General features: G+C 41.5%; 1 protein-coding gene across 2 annotated transcripts; it reads right to left on the bottom strand.

Annotated features, from left to right (window-relative positions):
• Nucleotides 1-468: 468 nt before the first annotated feature.
• Nucleotides 469-7,522, bottom strand: slc25a25a (solute carrier family 25 member 25a). 2 transcript variants are annotated; one of them, XM_034091482.2, is made up of 10 exons: nucleotides 7,211-7,522; nucleotides 5,536-5,662; nucleotides 5,321-5,408; nucleotides 5,125-5,236; nucleotides 3,771-3,929; nucleotides 2,898-3,050; nucleotides 2,695-2,802; nucleotides 2,415-2,582; nucleotides 2,101-2,251; nucleotides 469-1,803 (listed from the first exon to the last, which is right to left on the bottom strand). In XM_034091482.2, the coding sequence occupies exons 1-10, from the start codon at nucleotides 7,370-7,372 to the stop codon at nucleotides 1,622-1,624; spliced, it is 1,410 nt and encodes a 469-aa protein (XP_033947373.1). In that variant the 5' UTR covers nucleotides 7,373-7,522; the 3' UTR covers nucleotides 469-1,621. The 2 variants fall into 2 exon arrangements, with proteins under 2 accessions (XP_033947373.1, XP_033947372.1); XM_034091481.2 differs by having other exon boundaries at nucleotides 469-1,806; nucleotides 7,211-7,520.
• Nucleotides 7,523-17,086: the final 9,564 nt, after the last annotated feature.

Below are 17,086 nucleotides of genomic sequence, written 5' to 3'. Positions count from 1 at the left end.
GGTTCTGAAATAACTTGTTGAGCGACCACAAGGTTCTGTGAAATACTTGAGTCCAGCTGTTCAAAATGAGATAATCTACATAATCGCAAAGCGGGTGCAGTGCGACATTCAAGTAGAAATAAATAATGCTCCGTTTTATGTTGTTTACATAAGTAGGCCATATTTTTCGTTTCGTTTATTTAAGAGAGAGAGCGAGAGAGCAAGCAATGCTGAGTTGGGGGGGGGCCCAAAAAATATTTGCACCGGGGCCAATCACAACCTTGTTACGCCACTTGTTTATTAAATTATATATTTTTGTATTATATCCCTAAAAGAATGTTTTAAAAATTGTGTTCAAATTAATATATTAAACTTGTACGAGTGGCTGCTGAATGCAGGAATAATGTAGCTTGTTGTTGAGGTGAAACTGTAATAGTAATGTGATACAAATCATTCTGCACAAAAAAAATTAAGACATCAGACTCAGTATTACAAGAATTTGCATTTATTTGCATCAAAATGGTCCATTAAAACGAGACAAACTAATTCTTTACAAAAGAATAAGTCAATCTTAATACCTGGATTGATATGACATTCATTCAGAGGCCCTTCCAGCATCGATTAAAGTGCATTATGTCACCCACCTTTTTTTAAAGCCCTGGTTTTTCTTAGTGAACGTGTAGTGAAACAAAAAAACATTGGCTTTGTGCGCTTTTCTGTGAATTAAACAATAATCTGCCCGTAACCTGAGGTGAACATTAAGACCTTTATACCTTGAAAACATCTACACAAGTTAACAGACATAATCTGAAACAGTTTACACACACACACACAACACAAAAGTTATTTTCCAGGTCTAACATCAGCTACAGTGACTCATGAGTAGACAAACCACATTTCACCAGACAACTATATTTAGCGTTTCAAAGGTGCATGTTAAGGCTGTCTCTGGTGTTACAATCACTGCATTTATAAAGGTCACACATTTGGCTCTCCAGGACCACGCAGCATTGTACCTCCTTCCTCTCCTAGATATTCAAAACAATAAATACTGCAGACTGGCATTCAGGAAATCCGCTCATCCATTCATTGATTCATTCGGGAGAGGGATGGAGAGATCAAACTCACGTGTGCAAAGTTCTCTCAGTTAAGAACACATTTCTTCCTATAGGCAGAATGGTTGAATAATGAAACTGCTTATTAATGCTATCTGCCATCTAAAGTTACTCGTAATTGGAGTTTTTCCCCCCAGAGTTGCATAACACAAATGCTGGTGAACGGCCCAGAGCTTGCAATCACACTACTATGAAAAAAAACTCACAGGCACCAAACAGCAGGGACAATATAAGCATTTGGTCCTCCAATAGCTGATCACCCACATCCATCATTTCAACTTCTTTTAAAATAAAATAGCAGCAGTTTAGAATACCGACAACGTGAGCTCACAGAGTCCATATCCTCCACCTTTTCAACTTAAGTGTCCTTTCTCATCTTTCATATTCAGACGGACATTCACAGAATGAGACCGCTACAGGAACCAAAAGGCCCCTGGGTTTCCCTAGCAGGAGCAGTATGGGAGGGAGAGTAGGCGAGGTATGTCACATGAATCCTCAGAAGTGTCCTGACAATGAGAGTGTGAGCTTCAGCGCGATTTCACCCCAAGCTGTGTCTTCAAATGCTCGTACACCACGTAGCTAATGCTAACGGCAGGGATGACTTTGAGGAAGTTGGGGGCGAGGCCCCTGTACAGCCCCTTCGGGCCCTCGGTCTGCAAGATCTGCCTGAAGAGACCGGACATGGTCATCTGCTGGCTGCCCTCCACTGCTGCTGTAAAGATACAAACGAAAAGAAAAGGGTTACACACAATGCAAGAAACAAAATGGTGAGGAATAAATAAATGGGAGATAGTGATCATTTTAGATCTTGAAATGAGGACATTATCTGAACCATCTTCATTGCCTGAGAAACATAAAAGTAAGTGTAGTCCTTTAAGAAGCTGATACTTCCTTAAGATAATCGTTTATACATTTAAAAAAGGAACCTGTTCCACATTCTTATCTGCGCAATACTTTTTGGTGTGAGCAAAGCTATGACTAAGGTGCAGCCTTTCAGGAGCCTCACCTTGTGCTTGCATGCGTGTGCGGACCAGAGCCAGAGGGTAACTGGCGAGCTGACCGCAGGTGCTTGACACGGTGCCGCAGGCCAGCAGGACCAGCACGCCGGGGTCGCTGCTGTTGGTGCCGTACTGCTGCAGGTATCTGTTCTTCAGCGTCTGAGGATGGAGTAGAAAGAGATGAGGAAAAGACACTAGCATGTTCTTAGTACAATGTCCTTTGGTATGTGTTAAGGAGGTTAGCGATAAGATATGAACATTCTTAGGGATAGAAGCAGACCCACAGGTTTAACACTGCTGGAGTGCCTATAGTACTGCTCACCTCGTACACTGCCAGGTCGATGCCTGCGTAGGGGATGATGCCCAACATGTTGGGGATATAGCCTTTATAAAAAGCACAGAGTCCTTCTCTCCTGAAAATCTGCTTGGCACAGTCTGAAATACTCGAGTACTGCCCGGTCTTCCTCAGAGCAAGGCGGGTTTTCAGGACCTGGGGGACAGAGGAAGTCAGTTCTGATTCATTATAAAGTCTTGAGAACTCCTGTATACAGTTTCCAGTTGGCTTTTTATTTGAGAGTAGATGTAATCAAGCTGGTAATCACCTCCATTGGGTAGATGGTGCTCTGTGCGAGCACTCCGGCCAGAGATCCTGCAACAAATCGATCCAAGATCCCCAGAGTCTGCTTCTCGTTACAGATCAATTTTTTGATCTGCACAAGCCGATAGAGAAAGAAACCACATTAATACAGGAACATCAGCGTCATCATTGATTCATTTTAGGCAAAGCAAAAGCCACTCATCATACCTGCTCATACGCCATGAACTTTAGGGCCGTCTCCGGGGCGATTTTGATGATGTTCACACCATTTCCTCGCCACAATGACTTCATACCACCCTCTCTGATCATCTGCATCATCCCGGTCATGATGCACATGTTGTTGGTTCGGGATCCATAAACCTGAAGGGGAAGAAATTATAATTGTTATTGTCTTAAAAGATCTGATGTGATTTAACTGGAACTTATAAAATAACAATTGATATTTGGGATGCATCGGTCCAAAACTAGGCATGTTCTATTAATCGTTGGGAGAAGGCCAAAGCAAATCAACAGGGGCTCAAAGTCAATCTTCCATTAGTGACACACACCGGGGCCATTGACACAGATCCTGAATCAGAAGTAGACCTTTATCCCATTGCTGACGTCAAGGTGTACGCGGCGGCCGAGTGTGTGATGACCAAATGTGCGTAGCCATTGGTCGCTGGTGTGTTCTGTCTCTGACGGTTAATCAGTGGACTGTGGAACCCTACTCTCACAAACTGTGTGTCAACCATTAACTGCTTCATTGCGCTTGGGTAACTCAGTCTTTCGCAATTGGGTTTCTTATCAATTGGGACACTTATGAAATAAGCTTAATAATGGGCTCAAGGCCTTGATTTCATTTATCAAGTGATTTTCAAGTCTTTACATTTGGCCTGAGGGTTGTAGCGTGATGCACCTGCCAGCTAAATTACCAACAAGCTGCTGATAATTCTCACGGTAAGATTTTCATAAGCTTTCCCACAAACTGTCTAGTTCTCAAGGCCTGGTCAATTGAAGAACACCATCCCAAACTTCAGTTTTCTGATTAAGTCAACATTCCTAGAATGAGATTTAACCTGGGATTAAGTTTAGCCTTACCTGCATCATGACTTTGAGGCGATCCAGTGGAGCGGTGAAGGTCCTTGAAACAGCTCCAGCTCCTCCGCCGGCAACCAGGTGCCTCCACCAAATCCCGGTCTGCTTCTCCTCCACAGTGAACTCATCGGGCACCATCAGGTTATCCCCCACGTCGAATATCTGTCAACAGAACATACATGAATATTAGGTACAGAGAAGATGAATGGCGCCATTAATCGCCCACTGACTGCAGGCCACAGGACACATTTGTAGCTGCTTCATCTTTACAGATCGCACTGAAAGCTGCACATTTACTGTGCAAAACAAAACAGTGAAACCACACAGTTTCAATCTTTGTTGGCACCACACCATTCAACAGATCCTCATTCCACAGTAATGTTCAACCTGTTTGCCTGTCATTGAGACACTGCAGGTGGAGGCTTGCAGTGGGTAATAAGGAACCCGCTGTGCTGCTTTTGATGTACTGTACTGAGCTATAATGTTAATGAGGCTCCATAGGCAAAGGAGTAAAGTCCATAAGGCACAATTGGTTCGGATTAAACCTGCAGCTTTAGATATCTGGTCCTCTTCAACAAAGACATTTGTTGTAACTATATATTGCACATCTCAAATTAAAGGGCCTCAACAGCCTCCCCATACTCAGCTGATGGGTAGTCTCATGGTCACACTGGTTTTGCTGTGGGGATTATACGGGTGTCTCGTAAACCAATTTCATATCAGATTTATTTCGAGGGAAATGACCCTAGCAGTTCATGTTTCATCTGTAAATCACGAGTTACTGCTTGGCCCCCAGGAGGGGTGACTCCCGCTCTATTCCTGGCCCTAGTTCAGCCTGTCAGTGTCTCCTCTGTGCAGAGTTGAGGCAGCTGGACTCATTAGACAGACCTGCTTTGAAATAACACTCAGGATCACGCTGCCCTTTAGCAGGAGCGCTGCTATAGCACTTTCATCTCAACCTGCTCTAACTGACCGCTGCTCTGCGATGCGTTACATAACTGCAGACAAATCCTTTGGACATAATCCATTAGGAATGTAACTCAAAGCTTAATATGGCTTTATTGCTGACGCACGGTTTGTGGTGATAGAGCTTTAAGAGAATTAGTTTTTCAGTTGACTTTTTTCCAGGCGGAAGGTGTAGCACACGGCCCTTTGATTAGTTCCAGACACCATCACCGGATGCCCTGATAGCCTTACCGGAGAAGGATTTGTGAAAATAAGTCATCAGAAGATGCATGCATCACCCACGACAGATACAGAGAGCAGCAACGTCTGGTTCCTTCAGATATTCCCTGTCACAGCACAACTGTCTCTACCTGGTATTTTGGAGGCTAAACGTGTAACTGGTTGAACTTACCGTAGAGTGCTTCCAGTAGAGGATGATTTCAGGGATGTTCTCGGTCTTCTCCTCTACGGGGTAGTTGCTCCAGTCTTTACTGCCAATAGTTATCATTCCGTTCTTATCCATGCTTTAAAAAAAATAAAAATAATAATTTAGTCTCTTTATCCAACAATGAACAATTGCAGTGGATGAAACGGATGAATGAAATTACCTTTTAAGGGCTTTCTCCGCGTGCTGTGGGGAAATATACACACCAAGGTCCTGGAGGGACTGCATGAACTCCTGATGATCAACATGGCCTAAAAAAGGGAACACAGACAAGTTGTAAGAAAAAGGTCTTGCCCAATGTAGGTGAACTACAATCAAGGTGAAAGGTGACACCAAGCTAGCACTGACACATCTGCAATGGCAGGCAGCGCCTCATACCTGTATTCTTGCTGGTGAGGCTTTTCACCAGCAGCTTTAGGTCTTTCTCGTAGTCCTGTAGATAGTGAACAAACTCTTCAAAGTCCAGCTGTCCACCTGAGTTACTTTCTTCCCTTTTGAAGGTTTTCTGTAAGGACAAATATGAGCACAACAGTGAGACATGGTACTTAACTTCAGTGTGCAGTTTGAATAATGAGGCTTGTTGGGGGGGGGGGGGATAAGAATTACAATTTTTAAAGGCAATGGCGCAAACTAAGTGTGGTAGTACAATATTTTCACATAGGTCACATGTTCTGGAATGTACTGTCTGCCTGCCAGTCCTGCAGTCCTTACACAAGGTGTCTGGCTTGTGGCTTATGACCATGTTGGACAGCGCTATGGCCTTTGACTAAGCTGCAAAGTGTTCTGGAATGACGAATGACGTCCGTTTCCCAGGACCAGGTGGGGTGGGAATTAGATAGTAAGATCTGGTCTATGTTTGACCTCAACGGCAGGCAGACAACTGTTGTAAACCAGCGCTAACCTGCTGAGCCTAAAACAAGATGAGGACACCAGCAGTCAAGTGCTGATATCTGACACTGCTTCCAACACACAGTGCAGGCATAAGACTGTCACGCTGTAACCACACTCTGCAGGACATCTTGCGCTTTCCTGCAGATCACATTTTACTACCTGTACACATGCATACAGTTAAAATGTTTTGCCATTCCTCTGCTACATGTGGGGCCTTTTTCTCTAAAGTCTAATTCAGTCAAACACAAAGATTACAGTTGAGTTTGCTGGAGGCAAATGGTGCCAAATAATGTGTTTACTGATTATTTCTGTATTGCAAGCTGCACAAAAATGTGAACTTCAGCTGAGCCCAATAACTAAAAACACCAAATGATTGCTGATGGTGCATGAGTCAAAGCTCAGTGGAACCTTTCATCACAAAATCAAAGAGTGCCAGATTTGTATTTCATGTGCAAGTAACAAGAGTTTCTTAACCCTAAAAAGGAGCAATGTACAGCAGAACACAGTATCTATGGAAAAGTTGTAACCACCTATTTAATATATAGTAATATATACTACCAATGTCCTTTTTGGTCTCAGGGTTAATGTTTGGATAACATATATATATATATTTATATTTTCAATACAATATTAGAAATACACATTTTTTTGCATTTTACAAATATTGAGTTCAGAAGCGCATAACCTGAATAGTTTGACTTACATTGCACACATGGCAATGGCAGCAAATACTGACTTTCCTTACCCTACTGTCATAGCATAGCATTAGCATACATTCCTTTTTTAGGGTGGAATTTCACTGAAAATGTTTAGCCCGCGCCGGTTCAGTTCAGTATTAAAACATATGAATGGGAATTACATTGGATAGGCGAAAAGCAAATTACCATAACACATATCTACGTTTAGCATTATATAAATAGTTGTTGCATTGTTTTTCGACAAGTTTTACATTTGAAATGCTCTGTCGCAGTTCTTTTTGAAGCCGGTCAGCTATTGCGGCCTAGTCGTAAGGCTTTTCACAAACCCACGCTAATTCTTCTGGCGACCGGAAATAAAGGTCTAGTCACGGTCATAGTAATAATATCTTAATAACTTGTTGATTGTAGAGCTACACAGCCTGGGTGTTGAGATATGAAACGATAACAGGGACATTTTTCCTCACCTTTCGCCATCTTTTGTAGGATGAAAATTCCTGTGAAGGCAGGAACACGCTCAGTTTGTTAAACAGAGACTTCAGCTCCGACGGCAGTCCATTTGACTCAAAATATTCCACCTCAACTGTGTCTGAGTTGGAGACAGGGACGTAAAGGCACAGGCCGAGCATCTTGGGTTCCGTAAATCTTAAAATACACTACAATAAATAAATAAATAGCGCTGCTCTGACAGTTTCACTCCTCCACGGGGTAATACTGAAATGCCGGTAAGGAGGAAGCACCCGACTTCTGAAGAATATCATCAATGCAAGTGCACGGCACGCCTCTTCCCGGAATAGCTCTTCCTGGTTGTCCTGCGTCATAAAACGTAATTTTACTACTGACCAATCGCTGAGCCCGCCCATTGATGGGGATCGGCTCGGTCCCGCCTTATTCTTATGAACAACCAATCCTGTCTCTTCTTTCATCCATCGTGAACAATTGTCAAATCCAGTCCTTAGTGTCATTCAAACAGCTGCAGAAGCGGAGGGCTATATATTGGCGGTATATTTGCCATGATCTCCCAACTACTGTTGAAATAATAAATATTCAGAATGTAAGAATACGTTTGATTACACCCTACATTTACAGGTTTTAGTATTGCAAAAAATGTACAATTAAGTAAAGTCCTATCCACCAATTAATACACAATCCAGTCCTGCTTTTATGACAACATATTACTTTCACATAAGTAAAGGATTTTCGAAAAAAATATCAAACTTTATTCGTGGGTTTTGCATGGAAAAAACACTTTTTTACAAAGTTTTAAAAGGAAATATACAGCCAAATATAGATTCATCATAATTGTTTCCTGCTAGTTTCAGTTGACTCTTTATAGGAACATTTGAGACTGCAAACGTATGACATGTTCCATAGGTAGAAATGAACAGGGGATGAAGGCTGGGGAAATGAACTGGGAAAAGGATGAGCACCAAAAGCCAGAAATGGATCTGGAGGAACGCCGGCAGAATACACAAAACATGCAATTCTTGCTGCAGCATACATATTATATTTTAGACCCTTTCTGTCTCTACATGACACCCATGACAATGTTGTTTTCACAGTTTTGTGTTGACACACTCGACTCAGAAACCCTGCACAGAGCCCTGCTGACCACAACTCGATCCAAAACGACTTGGCAACATTTTGAATGCCGGACTTATATTAAGTCTGTGCTATTTCTATAAATACTTTTGTAAATGATCTGAGTTGGTCTTCCACTCATTATTTACCTCCAAGGTGTTGTCATCAGAATAAGTAAAAATCAGAATACTTTATTTAACCTGAGGGAAATAAAGTTTTGGGACAGTTTATAATTTGTATATGAATAAGAAGTTAAAGTAAAAATGTCCAAAAAACCCCAAAACAAAACAACAAAAACACTATAATAATATATTGATATGAACATAATGGTAAAACATTTTTTTAATAATAATAATAGGAAGTTAAAGTCAAAAATGTCCAATAGAAAATGTAATTATTATATATAAATTATTATAATTAAATTATTTATATACTGTATTTTATAACGCAAGAAGTTAGATGTCAAATAAAAGATAAAATAAATGTTTTTGCACATCACTACAACATGAATATTATAATATACACAATGGTGTTTTAGAATATTAATGCTGAAATGGAGTGAAGTTAAAAAATAGAACACTTAATACCCTGCTCCTGAAAACTGAACTTTACTAATACCATACTATACTAATTGTATTTATGGTATTTTTCCAGCAATGGCTTTAAAGAAATGTTTACAATGTTTTCAGCCGCTTGCAAGCGCAGTTGAGTGAGAGTGAAAACATGTTGGTGCGGCTGCTGTTGTTGAATAACCTGCTTCACTCAGCTGGAGGTAACCGATAAAGTGCAGGGACAGAGACACTTTAACCGGCAGGATCAGACAAACAGTCCATATCTGCAGGAATAACACAGGGGAGAGGTGAGGGGGCGCAGTGTTATCAACAGCAGCGCTACAACACAATGATCTGTTGTCTAGCTCCTGAGTCACCGATTGATCATTCTCTTTTTATGATTGTTATGGAGGTTGTTGTTGGGACTGGAACAGGATGTTCATTATCACCAAAGGTTCACTTGGTCTTTGAGTCACAACAACCTTAGTATAAAGAAAAAAGGAAGCATGTTGTACTTAAAGCGGGCCCTATTCTGCTTTTTTGGATTAACCCTTTCCTGTAGTCTGTTATATAGGTTTTTGTGCATGTAAATGGTCTGCAAAGGTTAAAATCCCAAAGTTACCTCCAGAGGGATGTCACATAATGACATCACCATGTAACACTCATGTTTTTATTGGCCAGTGCTGCCCCTGGCAAACTTGTGGCCCCATGCAAAGTTATGAGATGAGGCCCTCTGCCCTGAGTGTCGACGGGGGGGGGGTGGGGGTTAGGGGGGCTAGTGGAGCATGCGCGGCGAAACTGTGGCATGCTTAATTGCGCCGCATTTGCGCATCAGATGAGGCTCCCTTCGCGAGGTGAGGCCCCACGCACTCTGTGTGATCTGATCTGCGTAGGGAGAGGCGGGCTTGCCAGTGCTCCAACACATTGTAGTCAAGTCAAAGTCAACTTTAATGTCGATCTTCCAGTTTGTGTGTACAGACAGAGAGATTGCCGTTTCACAATCCCGAATACATAAATACAAATATATAAAAATATGTATACAAATATGTATATCCTATATATACACGATCAAAAGACACATTTATACATAGCACACATAAAACATAAATAAAAGCACAACAATCAATAAATAACAGTCACTTCAATAAGCTGTTGCAAAATGTGCATTAGTGCAAGATTGTCCATAGCAGCGTACAAAGTGTCTGGTGGTGGATTTGAGTGTCTGAGTGTGTGTGGTGTTAAAGTCCAGTGGGGGCAGGGGGAGAGAGTTCAGCCTCCAGACAGCCTGGTGGAAAAAACTGTTTGACCAGGTTAGCTGCTTAGCATATATTACCATGGAGATCTAGCCTGCTAAAAAGAGAACCAGCTTCGGATGACCGGAAAGCCGGAGTTTTCCCTGAATTTAGCCGGCTAAGCGAAAATCCTGCTTCGCAGTAGACACCCCTGGTGGTTAAAGCATGTTATTGAATTTCAATATTTTTATTATTAGATATTAATACGATCCCTATAAAGTAGATTCATTACTCGTTATTCTCTACTAATAGTTAATTAAAGACTGTATGTAATGACTATTTTGCACATCCCGTTCAAGATTTCAAGATTTTCTAAGGTTTATTGACATATCATATAGGCCTACACAACTGTGGTGTAGTTCTGCACTGAATGAAAAACTTGGGTTGCAGGTTCCTCAATAGTGCATTACAAGACATCTATCCATATTTGTGCATACCTCCAGCAATGTTAACTATGTTGAAGCACTTCTTTTAACTGATATTATACATAATGTATTATACTCTTAAAAGATGTATGTAGATATTTCATCTCCGGCCTTGTCAGGTATTGAACAATCAATAAATAAAGAACACAGAATTGTTGAATATAAAAAACAGAATTTGTGTGATTATACTAAATGATTTTCAAATAAACACAACTGCATATTTAACTGTTACACATGCTGATGTAACGCAAATGTTCCAACTTGGGATCAATAAAGTATATCTTATCTTAAGCTGATCGATGGCTACTGCCATATTTGCAAAATGTGCCTCTGAACCTTGACAAGTGCATGTTTCAGGCTTATCAGTTAATGTAATGTAATGTTATCACAGGGGTCACACACATAAGACCAGCTGTTAAATAAAGCTCTTCTGACCTTAGCTGGCATGTGGGTATATATTAATACTGCCCATTATGGGCACAAGCAATTTTCACCCATTTATTAATTATATGTTTTAAATGTGAGTGTTTCCTGTCCCCTAAACCTCCAGGGATGTACACAGTTTAATACTGGCAACTTCTTATTATGGGAAATACGAAAACGTCTTTTAAAACTACAACTCCCAGTAGAGACGTGCCATAGAGAACATGTTGCGAAACAGAATAGCCAGCATGTGTAGTTCTGGGGACGAGGTGGGGGAGGGGGGACGCGGTGGACCCGTTCAAATCCAGTTTTGGACAGTCTGCCGTGGTTCCATCCCATTTCAAGTGCTGTTCGAGAATCGGCTTAACCCTCGGAACACACTCTCCAATCACAGAGCTTGAGGACTATCACGGGGTTTGTCAAACAGAGCACATGGTGTAGTCCAAACGATAGCTGGGGATTCTGGGTAGTGTAGTGTCTTCTGCCATCCTTTACTCCTGGGAATGGACGCTCACATTACCTTTAAGGGCAGCCGACATAAACGAATGCCGTGCTTCCATGAGCGTCAAATCCCGACGCAGATGGGAATACATTGCAATCAGTTGAAAGCTATTTGCGTCCCTTTATGACGCTGAAGGAGCCTAGGAGCGTCACAATTGGACGCCACGGACACTGACCAAACGTCGCTATTGGACGCTTAGGGAGTGAGAGTGTGTTGGTCAGGTATATCCCATCAGCCCGGTACCCTTTTTCCTTTTCTTTAAAAATCCATCTAGAAATGCTGCACCGGTCTGAAGTGTGATCATCATCTAAATGCCCACATTTTCTCTAAAGTTCGTTTTGAGTTAAATGTAAGGCAAGGCAAGGCAAGGCAAGTTTATTTATATAGCACTTTTCGACGCAGGGTAATTCAAAGTGCTTTACAAAAAAGAAATGAAAGACATTAAGCATTAAAAAAGAAAAGCTAATAAAATAAACATTAAGGAAAAATACATGGATAAAAGTTACAGTGCAGTCTAAAATATGAATAGTTCAATTAAACATTACAAGAAAAAGTACATGGATAAAAGTTACAGTGCTAATAAAATAAACATTAAGGAAAAATACATGGATAAAAGTTACAGTGCAGTCTAAAATATGAATATTTTACTCAAAGAACCTCCCTTAGGAAATCCGAACATTTCCGTCCATATATTTAATTTAGACAGACTTTCTTCACCATATTTTGCTCGCATGACATCCACAATCGGACCCTCAGGAGGCTGTACACACCCCCTCCCCTGCTTTGCTTCCATAACAAAGTCTTTAAAGTGTTACCAAAACACTCCGTGTTACCAAAACACTATTTTTCATCCGTCGATGCCAGATATTCCAAATATCTCTGCTTTCGAGCAGTCCCTCTCATAAATGTCATGGAGTTTAATTACGTTTAAACATTACAAGAAAAAGTACATGGATAAAAGTTACAGTGCAGTTTAAGATATGAAAAGTTCAATTAAAAGCAGCGACAAAAAGAAAAGTCTTCAGCCTGGATTTAAAAGTAGTAAGAGTTGCAGCGGACCTGCAGGTTTCTGGGAGTTTGTTCCAGATATTTGGAGCATAATAACTGAACGCTGCTTTACCATGTTTAGTTCTGACTCTGGGGACAGAAAGCTGACCAGTCCCTGAAGACCTGAGAGATCTGGATGGTTCATAGTTTAGCAGGAGGTCAGTAATGTATTTTGGGCCTAAACCATTCAGTGCTTTATAAACCAGCAGCAATATTTTGAAATCTATTCTTTGACACACAGGAAGCCAGTGTAAAGACTTCAGAACAGGAGTGATGTGGTCCACTTTCTTAGTGTTAGTGAGGACTCGAGCAGCGGCGTTCTGAATCAGCTGCAGCTTTCTAATAGATTTTTTAGTGAGACCTGTGAAGACACCATTGCAGTAGTCGAGTCTACTGAAGATAAAGGCATGGACAAGTTTTTCCAAATCCTGCTGTGACATTAGTCTTTTAATCCTAGATATATTCTTTAGGTGATAGTAGGCTGATTTAGTAACTGTTTTAATGTGACTGTTGAAACTCAGGTCAGAGTCCATGACTACACCTAGATTCCTGGCTTTATCTGTTGGTTTGAACATTGCAGACTGAAGCTCAGCGCTAACTTTTAAACGTTCTGCCTTGGCTCCAAAGACCATTACCTCAGTTTTATCTTTGTTTAATTGGAGAAAGTTCTGACACATCCAGTCATTGATTTGTTCAATGCACTTACTCAGTGTTTGAATTGGAGCATAGTCTCCTGGTGAAATTGTTACGTAAATTTGTGTGTCATCTGCATAGCTATGGTAACTTATTTTGTTGTTCTTCATTATCTGAGCCAGTGGTAGCATGTAGATGTTAAAGAGAAGAGGCCCCAAGATGGAGCCTTGAGGAACCCCACATGTCATATTTGTCAACTCAGATGTGTATTTACCTATAGAAACAAAGTTGTTTCTATCCTTTAAGTAGGATTTAAACCAATTTAGAACTGTTTCCGAAAGTCCCACCCAGTTTTCCAGTCGGTCTAGTAATATGCTGTGGTCAACAGTGTCAAACGCAGCACTGAGATCTAATAATACTAACACTGAAGTTCTGCCACTGTCTGTGTTTAAGTGGATGTCGTTAAAGACCTTTACAAGAGCAGTCTCAGTGCTGTGGTTTGGACGAAAGCCTGACTGGAACACATCGAAACAACTATTTAAATGCAAGAAATTACTCAACTGTTGAAAAACAACTTTTTCAATGATCTTACCTAGAAATGGCAGGTTTGATATGGGCCTGTAATTGTTCATTACTGAAGCATCTAGATTATTCTTTTTTAAGAGCGGTTTAATGACTGCAGTTTTCAGGGCCTGTGGAAAAATACCTGAGTGAAGAGATTTGTTTACTATATGAAGTAGTTCTGAGGCCATGCAAGGCAAAACATCTTTGAAAAATCCTGTTGGAATAATATCAAGGCAGCAGGAGGAGGACTTCAGAAGTTGTATAATGTCCTCTAGGTTTTTATCATTAATCTGATGGAATTGTGTCATGATGTCTGAATTGATGTTAAGTGGACACAGAGACAGCACATTTGCTGTTCCTGATGCAGAGGCACTGACTGCTTGTCTGATTTTCTGAATTTTGTCAGTGAAAAAGGAGGCAAAATCATTGCACGCCCTGGTGGTTAGAAATTCAGAGGCTACTGACACTGGGGGGTTAGTTAGTCTGTCGACCGTAGCAAACAAGGCACGTGCGTTGTTTTTGTTTTTGGTAATGATGTCAGAGAAGAATGATTGTCGTGCGTTTTTCAATTCCAAATTATAAAGGCCAAGTCTCTCTTTATAAATTTCAAAGTGAACCTGGAGATTTGTTTTTCGCCACCTGCGTTCAGCTTTTCGACATTCTCTTTTTTCTGTTTTAACGGTCATGGCCTTTCTCCATGGAGATATTTTCTTCCCAGTCACTTCCTTTACCTTAATTGGAGCAATGGCATCTATAACATTTTTAATTTTTGAATTAAAATGATCTACTAGCTCATCTACTGAGATGTTAGCAGGGGCAAGTGTGGAAGAAAAATTCTGAGTAAACATTTCCTTAGTATTTTCAGTTAAATATCGCTTTGTGGTTACCTCTTTTTGAACACTTGTGTGAACAGAAATAGAGCTCTCAAAGAAAACACGGGAATGGTCAGAGAGCGCAACATCAGTCACCACAACCTTAGAGATATTCAGACCCTTTGAGATAATTAAGTCCAGAGTGTGCCCCTTATTGTGCGTGGGCTCCGTCACATGCTGAGTCAGTCCATAGCTATCAAGAACACAAAACAGTTCTTTAGCCCCTCTGTCCTGGGGGTTGTCAACATGGATGTTAAAATCACCAACAATGACTAGACGGTCAAAGTCAATACACACTATAGACAGCAGTTCAGTAAAGTCATCAAAAAAGCTTGCACAGTATTTGGGTGGCCTATAGATATTTAGGAACAGAGCTCGAGAGGAGCATTTCAGCTGAAGGGCCACATATTCAAAAGAATCAAAGTTTCCATACGATGTCTTCCTGCATTGAAGGGAATCATTGAACAGAATAGCAACTCCACCCCCTTTCTTATGCATTCTTTCCTGACTCATAAAACTAAAGTTGGGAGGGGTTGATTCGATAAGAACAGCTGCACTGTTATTTTGTTCAATCCAAGTTTCTGTTAAAAACATAAAATCAAGATTGTGCTCAGTGATAAAATCATTGATTAAAAATGTTTTTCCTGCCAAAGACCTGACATTTAATAAAGCTAGTTTAAGTTTGTTAAACACACTATCAGTCATGTTTTTTGTAACAAGCTGTGGCTGACATGGAATCACTACTAAATTAGATAAACTCACACAAACGTTTGAGCGCTTCCTGTATCTAAGATGATTTACCGCTCTTAATCTATTACCTATCAACACAGATATCGGCAAAGCTACTGGCAGGCAGGGCCCTGGCATGTCCTGGAAAGAGTTGAGAGTGCCATACGCCCTTGAGCCTGGACCCAGCAGATATCAGTTTGCAGATTGTTTTGGTTTGGATGATTGTGGTAGGCATGGTGATGAAGCCGGGAGAGATGGTGCGCATCTCTGCTTCGGTGATTTTGGTGGGCGTCGTTGAGGGGCGGGGGTAAAGGACATGCTGCCAGCCCTGCGTAACGCCTTAGTTTGGTCTTTGAAATCCAGGAAGGGATCGGTGCCAGCCCTCTGTATCTCCTTCATGTGTTCAACGATCTCCAGGATGGTGGGCGTGGGTGAAAGGGTGAACGGAGTATCCTCAAAGGCGTTGATAGGGGGGGGGGTGACGGGCGGTGGGGACTCCTCCGTGTGTTTCATAGGTCTCCCATAATCAGAACATTCCTCAGGCGGGTGCAGTGATACTTCTTCAGGGTTTTCTGCGCGATGTGTTGTGTCTATCTCCTGTTTTGATTCCTCTTGCCGCTTGTCCTTGGCAGAGGGAACAGATTGATGACGCAGGCAGTTGAATATGTTAGAGATAAACAATTTCACTCCTGACTTGTTCAGGCAAACTCCATTTGCCTTGAAAAGATGTCTGCGATCCCAGAAAAAGTTAAAATTGTCAATAAAATGCACAGAATGGTCAGTACAGGCAGTTGAAAGCCAGGTGTTCAGTGCAAACAATCTGCTGAATCTCTCCACTCCTCTTCTGACTGGCGGTAGAGGGCCACTGATGAACACCTCTGCATTTAGAGAGCTGGCAGTTTCCAACAGACATTTAAAGTCTTTTTTCAGCACTTCTGACTCTTGTTTCACAACATCATTTGTTCCAATGTGCAGAACCACATTCTTCACAGTCGGATGTTCAGCCCCAATATGCAGGATCTTCTCAGCCAAGTCAGAGACCGTATCCTTGGGAAAACAGAGTACTTTGATGTTGTTCTTACTACACAGACCTTTTACATCTCTTACAGCAGAGTCACCCACAATCAGAGTTTCAGGCCCAGTCGTTAGCTTTCCCTCTAGTCTTTTACTTTTGGAGTAGCTATTGGTCCTTACCCTGCTGTGTGAAGAGGACGGGTTATCCAGGTCATCAGAAAGAGATCTCCGGCTCTCGGTCAGCGGAGCGTATCTGTTCTGGATTGGCACACTTGGTGGTTTAGGAGGATTTTTTGTAATTCTCCCTTTAGCAGCTGTCCACTGCTGTTTAGGGGTTGAAGAGGCACTCTTCCTGGGTGATAACAATGCAGGCCAGCCGGTCGCATCACATATTTCTGAGTGTTGGGCTCTGCCTGTTATCCGTCCTCCCAAATCCCATGGAAATGATTTACTCTTCGGCTTTGCACCCAGAGAGTTCCAGGGAGGACTACCACTTGTAGATTTATTACCCGGTACACAGCCCTCCTGTTCCTTGGAATCCTTGTAGCTGCTAACTAGCTGTGAGTTAGCATACCCTTTTCCACTATTTTGCAACACTGGTAAAGTGGTGTCATTCCCACAACATAGTCCATTCACTTCCACGTTAACTTCCAACCGTTGCATTTTCATTTCCAGCACAACTATCTTCTGTAGAAGTTTGTGGAAGTCAT

Source organism: Pseudochaenichthys georgianus, chromosome 9, assembly GCF_902827115.2.
Source record: "Pseudochaenichthys georgianus chromosome 9, fPseGeo1.2, whole genome shotgun sequence".
NCBI lineage: Eukaryota > Metazoa > Chordata > Actinopteri > Perciformes > Channichthyidae > Pseudochaenichthys > Pseudochaenichthys georgianus.
This window is presented reverse-complemented; position numbering and strand designations above follow the sequence as displayed.